The sequence below is a fragment of the Neophocaena asiaeorientalis genome, unplaced genomic scaffold, assembly GCF_003031525.2.
Source record: "Neophocaena asiaeorientalis asiaeorientalis breed wild unplaced genomic scaffold, Neophocaena_asiaeorientalis_V1.1 scaffold669, whole genome shotgun sequence".
Taxonomy (NCBI): domain Eukaryota; kingdom Metazoa; phylum Chordata; class Mammalia; order Artiodactyla; family Phocoenidae; genus Neophocaena; species Neophocaena asiaeorientalis.
The window spans coordinates 810,678-819,742 of record NW_020174694.1 but is presented as its reverse complement, the minus strand read 5'-3'; the positions used below and the strand labels follow the sequence as shown (position 1 = coordinate 819,742).

At 43.6% G+C, this 9,065-nt stretch overlaps 1 protein-coding gene and 1 non-coding gene across 2 annotated transcripts in view; one reads left to right on the top strand and one right to left on the bottom strand.

The window, feature by feature from the left end:
• EMILIN2 (elastin microfibril interfacer 2) overlaps positions 1-9,065 on the bottom strand; it is a 51,878-nt gene that overhangs the window by 18,399 nt on the left and 24,414 nt on the right. The window contains exon 3 of the mRNA XM_024758935.1: positions 2,229-4,139. Coding sequence (XP_024614703.1) covers positions 2,229-4,139 — 1,911 coding nt within the window. The remainder of the gene's footprint in view (positions 1-2,228; positions 4,140-9,065) is intronic.
• On the top strand, positions 7,968-8,074 carry LOC112409058 (U6 spliceosomal RNA). The gene has a single exon (XR_003005087.1). It is a non-coding gene; the product is annotated as a U6 spliceosomal RNA (small nuclear RNA).

Sequence of the window (9,065 nt, the reverse complement as noted above, 5' to 3'; positions counted from 1 at the left end):
AATGGGTTGTTGAATTTTTTTTTTTTTTTTTTTTGGCTGCGTTGGGTCTTCGTTGCTGTGCCCTGGCTTTCTCTAGTTGTGGTGAGCAGGGGCTACTCCTCGTTGCAGTGCACGGGCTTCTCATTGCGGTGGCTTCTCTTGTTGCGGAGCACGGGCTCTAGGTGCGCGGGCTGCAGTAACTGTGGCTCTCAGGCTCTAGAGCACAGGCTCAGTAGTTGTAGCGCAGCATTTGGGATCTTCCTGGACTGGGGCTTGAACCCGTGTCCCCTGCACTGGCAGGCGGATTCTTAACCACTGCACCACCAGGGAAGCCCCTGTACTGCTGACTCTTAACCGGTCCATGTGACCTGAACTCCAGATTCACCCACAGACCTCTCATGCTCCGGTTCTGCTAGAAGGATGGATAGACTCTGCCTGTCTGTCTCTTTTCAATCAATGAAATTCTCGGAAATCCATGCTTTCTACACTCACAACAATGAGTTCATTCCAAAAGGATCATCTTTTGGAAGACACATTCTCTTTAAAGGCACTCACCCCTGACCCCTCCTTTCACAGCCAAGCGTGAAGGAGTTAACACAGCTCCCCACGCTGCCTGGGAGCTGCAAATCAACTGGAAATATCTGGTTCAATCTGTTGTTATAAAGCACAGTCCAGACAGAACTGTCACCGTGAGGGACAACCATTCTATGAATACACACATCGTCCTGTGACCTTTACCCAACATTCCAGAGATAGGGGAGCTGTGTGGGCCTGGGGGGAGGGGAGGCGGAGGGTTATAAATATCAGGACTGCCTGGGTAATGCCTTATCTACAAACTCCTTATCTCTGGGAAGGTTCAAAGCACTTCCCACCCACCACCTGGGACCCTCCCACCTCCTGCGGACCAGGCCCTGGCTCTCCCCGGCCAGGCCAGGGCTCCTCTGCTTCTCCCACTCCAGCCTCCCCTTCTCAGGCTGTAAGTCTCAGATGGGACCTGATCCTAAAATTCTACAAGCTCACACCAGGCCAGGAACTTGCATCAACAGGTAAGGGCCTTTGTCACCTGGAGCTGAGCAAGGTGGAAAGGTGATAAAGGCCAACACAGAAGACAGGACTGGTCAGGAAGTGGGGTCCTCTCGGGCACATGGCTGGCCGTCCCCACGTCCTCATGGACCCAGTAAGTGTGCGTTCATCTCTGAGAGACATAGGGGAGATGTGTGCAGGCCTGGAGGACAGCGCCTGGGGTCCTCACCCCACCTCCACCACTTCCCAGCTGTGCGACCTCGGAACACATCCCTGAGGGGACTAGGCCAGTGCTGATTCAAATAAAAAGCGCTCATCCCTCCCGCGTGCATTAGAAAAGGCTGGCTCAGTACTGAGGCTACTGAATCCAGGTACAAGGGATGCTCTGTCCTTCAGGGATGATGTGCTGAACCCCCAAATAACAGAAATTAACTTGAATATATCACTCAATACTATTAAGGGACCATTCATTCATTCAATTCATTCATTCATTCAACAAACGTTTGTCGAGTGTGTCATGTGCAGCCAGCGTTGCCCTAAGCACAATTTATGAGCGCCCTTGTTCTGGACACTATGGGGCTTTAAACAGTTACTGCCCCTAAAGTGCTTTTGTCCACCGTCCTGTCTCTGTCTTTGGAAAGGAATACAATGCATTCTACCTGCCATCATGTAGGCCCTAGATTTTACGGAACAAGAGGATGCTCAAAGCGGATGCTCTGTCATGATAATGGCAGAGATGATAATGACACCAGCAAACAAAAGGGATGCTCACACAGAGGTGAATGGGGACACACACAGGAGACTCCCTGAGTAGAAAACAAGACAACATATCCACTGCCCCAAGCTGTTATGCCACAGATCTGACCCCGACTCTAAGCTCACAGACACGATAGTACAGATCAACCTTCTACCACCTACCTGCGGGGAAGGACCAGTTTTCCTTTTGTATTTTCAATTTGTTGTCGGCTGATCATTTGCAAAATGCACAGATCGTGTGCTTGAATGCTACGGTGATGTCAAATTATGTTAAAAGTTTCTAAATACTTTCTCTCACTGTTGGTATTCGCCTTAATTTTACCCAGCACCCAACGATTCACAAACTGGCCCCCATCTATGAAGCACACTTCGGTTAGCAGTGATGTAGTTAATTCCACAAACCATCCAAAACCTAGCATAATACGTGTCGCAAACAATTACAAGAAATGGAATTCTAAAGGTCCACTTACTTGCCGATGGTTGAAATCTGATCAGGTCTTGCAAGTCCGTAGAAATCTGGAAAACATGGCTATAGAACTGCTGGACTGAATTCTTCAGGCCAGAGATGTCTCTGGAATGTGCCCGGAGCGTCCCGTTCATCTGCCTGACACAACTCCAGAGGCTGCTGACATGCTTGTTGAGCCCTTCCTTGATTTTCTGAAGACTTCCTGAGATGGAGTCCAGTTTGCTGCAGGTTTTCTCCATACGAGACACCCTGTCCTCCACCACGGAGACCCCCCTCTGGACCCCGTGTGTCTTCTCCTTACAAGCGTCCAGCTCGGCAAGGACCTGGCCCTGCAGCCGCTGCCACCTCTCCTCCAGCTGGTCGCAGCAATGCACGGAGGCGGCCGGGGGAGACGGGAGGGGTTCAGCCCCCTTAGAAGACCCACGCCCTGCAGCCTTTTCACCTTCTCTACCACTGCTCAGCTCATTATGAAGATGACTCACGTGGTCTTTTGTGTGGTTTAGTTGAGAATAAAGAAAACTAAAATTCTGTTGAAGTCTCTGGATGCTACGCTCGGTTTCTTGAAACTTCCTACGCATTGTGTCATTTAGAGATTTCAAAAGGCTCAAACTGTCACCTGCTGAAGGGTCATCTCCATTTCGCAAAGTATCTTCTCTCCCACGAGGCTCTCCCTGGAAGTTCTGTAGGCACATATCCTCCACCACTTGCACTTTGTCCTTCAGGTGGTTTAACTCCACCATGACCTGTTCGTTCCCAGCCCCTGACCCATCAGGCGGGGCTGACGCTGGGGGAGCAAGTTCTGCCTCCGAGCCGTTGGCCATCGCCAGGAGAGCGCTCCCCAGCCGCTCCTCCAGAGACTGTATTTTCTGATCAAGAAGGTGCTTCAAGTCATCTACCTCCCCACTGATGGTCCCCCGGAGGGTTTCTTCAATGTAAAAGCAGTGTTCCTCTGCGTTCTTCTCTGTCACGTTGATCTTTGCATCCAGTTCGTTCCATCTGGCATCGAAGTCCACATCTGGCTCTGGAACTACGAGGTGGTCAAACTCATTGTCTAGTCGTCCGTTCAGCATTCTAGTCGCTTCAGCAACTCTTTCAATTTTCTGGTCTAACGTCTTGACCTGTTGCCCAAAGTCACCATTCTTGGCACCGTCACAGCAATTTGCCCTGGTTGGAGGGTCTTGGACCCGGGCTCGAAGGTCACTGATTTCTTTTCTCAGGTTGGTTTCCTTCTCTCCTATAAGCTCCATCACTCCCAGGTAGCTGCTCCCATAGTCATCACAGTGCTGCTGGAGACCAATGAGCTTATACTCACACGAGTTCTTCAGATCAGCCAGCTTCCTGTCCATTCCCTCCATGAGCTCCTCTCTCAGGGCATCAATCTGACTATCGACATACGCTTGGTAGAGCTCATTGGTCGTCATGGTGACCGTAGGGCCCTGGGCCGCCTCCTGGAGCTGTCTGAGCTGCCCTTCATAGCCCTTCACCTTCCCATCCAGCTCTTCCAGCTTGCTACTCTTGGTCTTCAGAGCATCCTTGACTTCAGCCAATTCAGACTTGATGTCCTTCATGCCAGATTCCTTATTGTCGAGGACACCAGGAAGCTGGACCGTTTCTGGTTCTCCACCAACGGCACCGTCAGGCACTGGCTGGGGGTGCAGGTTACTGAGCCACGATGCCAGCATTTTGCTGGCATCATCCTGAACGGAGTGTCTGAGGTTTTCATTCACTCCAGCAAAGGAAGACTGGAGATCAAGAACCGTCCTTGTGAGTCGGAGAACCTTCTCCTCAAGCACCTGGATTTTCTTTTCCTGAAGTTCTAGGGGCCCCTGTTTTGGATCTACGGTCCGACTTAGTTCTGCTGCAGGAGTTGGTGACAAAGTCTTCCCAGGCTCTGAGACTCGGCTTGGTTCATTGTCTGTTACAAAGAAAGAGTTGGACATGACTTAACATTTTCTACCTTTACCCAGTTTCTGCAAAGACAATAAACAGGGTATTCATGGGATTCACTTACAGCTCCCTTCTCACTGCAGGGAATTATTGTGCTAGAGTAGAAAAGACTGCGGGCTTTAAATAAAATAGACCTCCAGGGGCACTCTGGCTCTGCTGTTTACAGTCTGCCCTCGAGCAGGTTAACTCACTTCTGTGAACTATAATCCCCTCATCTATGAAGCAGAGGTACTATCGTCCCTCTTGGGTTGTGAAGAGGATGTTTACATGGCATATAATAGATACTCAATGGCCTCTTTCACCCTGAAGGGAAAATTCTTTATTTGCGTTATCATATGAACACACATCATTCCCACGTTAGTAACTGCACCCACACCCCGGTGGTTGACTGCATTCTGTAAAACCACAAGAACCCACTTGAGATCCACCCATTAGCAGTTGGGTGGTATGATATCACACGAGCAACAAGTTATCCTCCAAGCAACCCCTAAATGTTTGCTTACTTTTAATAGCATCCCTGTGCTAAAAGACTCTCATAGACATTGTTCGGCGCTGTCATGTAGCTGGGGAAACTAACAGCAAACGAGAGATAAAGCAAGAGAGTCTACTGGCATCTCCCAACAACAGAGCTACATGGCCCTAAGCAGTGAGAGTCACTAAGTCAAAGAATACAAACATTGAATTTTTTTTGGCCAAGCCTCGCGTTTGCTGGATCCTAGTTCCGGGACCAGGGATCCAACCCGTGCCCCGTGCAGTGGAAGCACAGAGTCCTAACCACTGGACCGCCAGGGAATTCCCCAAACATTCAATTTTTGATAATCCTACTTTAAGAAATGTACCCTGCAAGGAAACAGTCCAAAAGAAAAAAATTATTATAAAATAATTGTGATGAGTCATAAAATGAAAATAAACTAACGTACAGAGAGAGAGATAAATTAAACAAAAAGCAGGTTATCAGAATCTGAGGCACTGGGCTTCCCTGGTGGTGCAGTGGTTAAGAATCTGCCTGCCAATGCAGGGAACACAGGATTGAGCCCTGGTCCGGGAAGGTCCCACGTGCCGCGGAGCAACTAAGCCCGTGTACCACAACTACTGAGCCTGTGCTCCAGAGCCTGCGAGCCACAACTGCTGAGCCCGTGTGCCACAACTACTGAAGCGCACGTGCCTAGAGCCCATGCTCTGGAACAAGAGAAGCCACCACAATGAGAAGCCCGCACATCGCAACAAAGAGTAGCCCCCGCTCACCACAACTAGAGAAAGCCCGCATGCAGCCACGAAGACCCAATGCAGCCAAAAATAAATAAATAAATTTATTTTTTTTAAATCTGAGGCACTAGGAGAATAAGCAGCAAACCACGCCCTTGAACACAGAATACAAGGAATACTAGAATACCATCGACAAGCCTACAGATGATACTGAGACCTATCATGTAAAGTGGAAAAAGTCACACACGACATAGATTACAATGAAATAAAATGTATTAATGTAAACTGACAAACACTGGAAGTAAATTTAGAATGTTGTCGATATTTGAGCTTAATGCTCATTGTTTTTTCCTCCTCTAAACTTTTGCAGATGATCATATCAACAGTTATTATTCATTAAAATCAACATAGTGTTAAAACCAAGACTGAAATTCAGATGTCTAAATTCCCAAGGAGAAAACTAGAAAGAACACCTTGTTTTCCATACTGAAAAATGTATTCTATCTCAGGACACCAGAAATAAAATTCATTGAATCACGTGCAAACGAAATGCTGTTCTGAGCAAAGGAAATTTTTTTCTAAGGGCCGGAGAAGCGGGGTAGGATCAGGATGTAAGCAGGGGTTTTTTTCATACACTGCTGGTGACTATAAGAATTGTTACCACTTTTTGCAAGGATAATTTGGCAAGTGTATCAAAATACTCAGAATCCTTTTGACTCTGCAATTACACTTCTAGAAATTTCTTCTAGTAAATAAGAAGGATGAATCCAAAAATTTAACAGGAAAAAATACTTATTCAAATACTATCTATAATAATGAAAAATTGCAAACAGTCTAAGTGACCAACGGTACAGGATTATGTCCAAACAATCACACTCCATGAAGCCATGAGATGATATTGTAGCGTATTTAATGACATGGATGTTTTTTCAGGAAGTTAAAAAATAAGTTCCAAAAACAGTATGTTCGTTATAATGATAGTGGATTGGGGATAGGCACTTCCTTTCATTCTCTTCTGAAATCTCACTAAAATGGCAAAAAACAAAACAAGCAAAACAAACCCCAACCAAGTCACATATAAAAAATTGGGAATCAGAATGGTTTTGGACATTTTCACAGTGCATTGGAAACTAGAAGAAAAAAAAAATTTAATTGAAGTACAGTTGATTTACAATGTCGTGTTAGTTTCAGGTGTACAGCAAAGTGATTCAGATATATATATATATATATATATATGTATATATATTCTTTTTCAGGTTCTTTTCCCACATAGGTTATTATAAAATATTGAGTATATTTCCATGTGCTATACAGTAGGTCCTTGTTGTTTATCTATTTTATATATAGTAGTGTGTATGTATTAATCCCAAGTTCCCAATTTATCCCTCCCCCACAGTTTTCCTCTTTGGTAACCGTAAGTTTGTTTTCTATGTCTGTGAGTCTCTTTCTGTTTTTCAAATAAGTTCAGTTGTATCATTTTTTTAGATTCCACATATAAGTGGTATCATATGATATTTGTCTCTGACTTACTTCATTTAGTATGATAATCTATAGATCTATCCATGTTGCTGCAAATGGCATTATTTCATTCTTTTTATGGCTGAGTAATATTCCATTGTACATATACACACCACATCTTCTTTATCCATTCACCTGTCAATGGACACTTAGGTTGCTTTCACGTCCTGGCTATTGTAAATAGTGCTGCAATGCACATTGGGGTGCATGTATCTTTTCAAATTATAGTTTTATCTGGATATGTGCCCAAAAGTGTGATCGCTGGATCATATGGTAGCTCTATTTTTAGTTTTTTAAGGAACCTCCATATTGTTCTCCATAGTGGCCGCACCAATTTACATTCCCACCAACAGTGTAGGAGCGTTACTTTTTGGAAACCAGAAGAAAATTGAGTGATGCTTTCAAAATTCTAAAGGAAAATTATTTCCAACCTAGAATTCTGAAGCTGGAGTAAAAATATTTTCCGAATATCAAAAAGTTTACCTCCCATGCAATCCTCTCATGAAACTACTAGAAGATGTGCTCTACCAAAACAAGGGAATAAACTGAGAAAAAGCAAGCAGGGGGTACAGGAAGCAGGGAATGGATGGGAGAGAAGTCAGTTAAGGTCACAGGGTGGCAGCTGTGAACAAGGACAAGCAGATGACCAGTCCAGGTGGGGCAGGTGAGAAGGCTCTACGAGAGATTTCTTCAAGGAGATGAAACCGATGTGTCTGAACATAACGAGGGAACATGTAGATAACCAGCGGAGAGTCTGGGTTGAAATAGGGATAAAAATATAGAAAACCAAGCAAAGGAAAACATACTTATTAACTCTAGAGAAATCCAAAAACAGTGTAGGAAAGGCAGCATATTCATAGTACACTACAGAGCTCCGCTGTAAACATTATATAACTACTACAATGTAACCAATAAATACTGAACAGATAAAAACACAGTATAACTGAATGGAAAGGATGGCAGTATAGGAGCCCCATGTTAGATGAAAGGGACTTAAATCCTCACCTTCCATAATGAGAAGTCAGGGGGTGTGGAGGTAAATTCCAAAAGACCATCTAAAGAGTTTAAAGTAGTGCTCACTTCAGCAGCACATTTACTAAAATTGGAACAATACAAAGAAGATTAGCATGGTCCCTGCACAAGGATGACAGGTAAATTTGTGAAGCATTACATATTTTTAAGCAACCTAAGTGTCCATCGATAGATGAGTGGATAAAGAAGATGTGGTATAGATACACAACGGGATATTGCTCAGCCATAAAAAAGAATGAAACAATGCCATTTGCAACAATATGGGTGGATCTGAAGGGCTTTATGCTTAGAGAAATAAAAGTCAGACAGAGAAAGACAAATACTCTGTGTTATCATTTATATGTGGAATCTAAAAAATAAAACAAATAGATGTATATAACAAAACAGAAACAAACTCACAGATACAGAGAACAAACTAGTAGTTACCAGTGGGGAGGAGGAAGGGGGGAGGGGCAAGACAGAGGTAGAGGATTAAGAGGTACAAACTATGTAAAAAATAAATAAGAAACAAGGACAACACAGGGAAATATAGCCATTATTTTGCAATAACTTTAAATGAAGTATAATCTATAAAAATACTGAATCACTATGTTGTACACCTGTAATTAATATAGTATTGTAAGTCTATACTTCAATTTTTTTTAATTTTTAAAGAGTTTAAAGTAATTACCCCTGAGAAGGGAAAGTGGGAGAGAAAGTGCTTTTCCTAATAGTCCTTATAAAGTTACTGAACTCATTAAACTACATGTATGTTTAAACTTTTATAAAATAAAAAGTAAAACTAAACAAAACAGAAATAAACTGTCCACTATGATCCAACACGCCCCCTCACTACTTGTCTAGTGTCTGCCTTTCATGAGGTCAAGGTCAGGGACTGTGTCTGCCTTGATTTTCTCTTTTCCTAAGAACCTAGTATAGAGCCTGCAGATATAGAATAAATAGTTGTGGGATGAATGAATGAATTTTTCTTTAACAAAATGTATGCGCAGAAGTGGAAAAGAGAATAGTGTTCTATAGTAAAATGTTAACAGTAGTTGTCATTTGGTGGTGAGATTATGGGTACTTAAATATTTTTCCTATAAACATTCTGTAATAGATATGCATTACTTTTATAATAAAAATTATTATTATTATTATT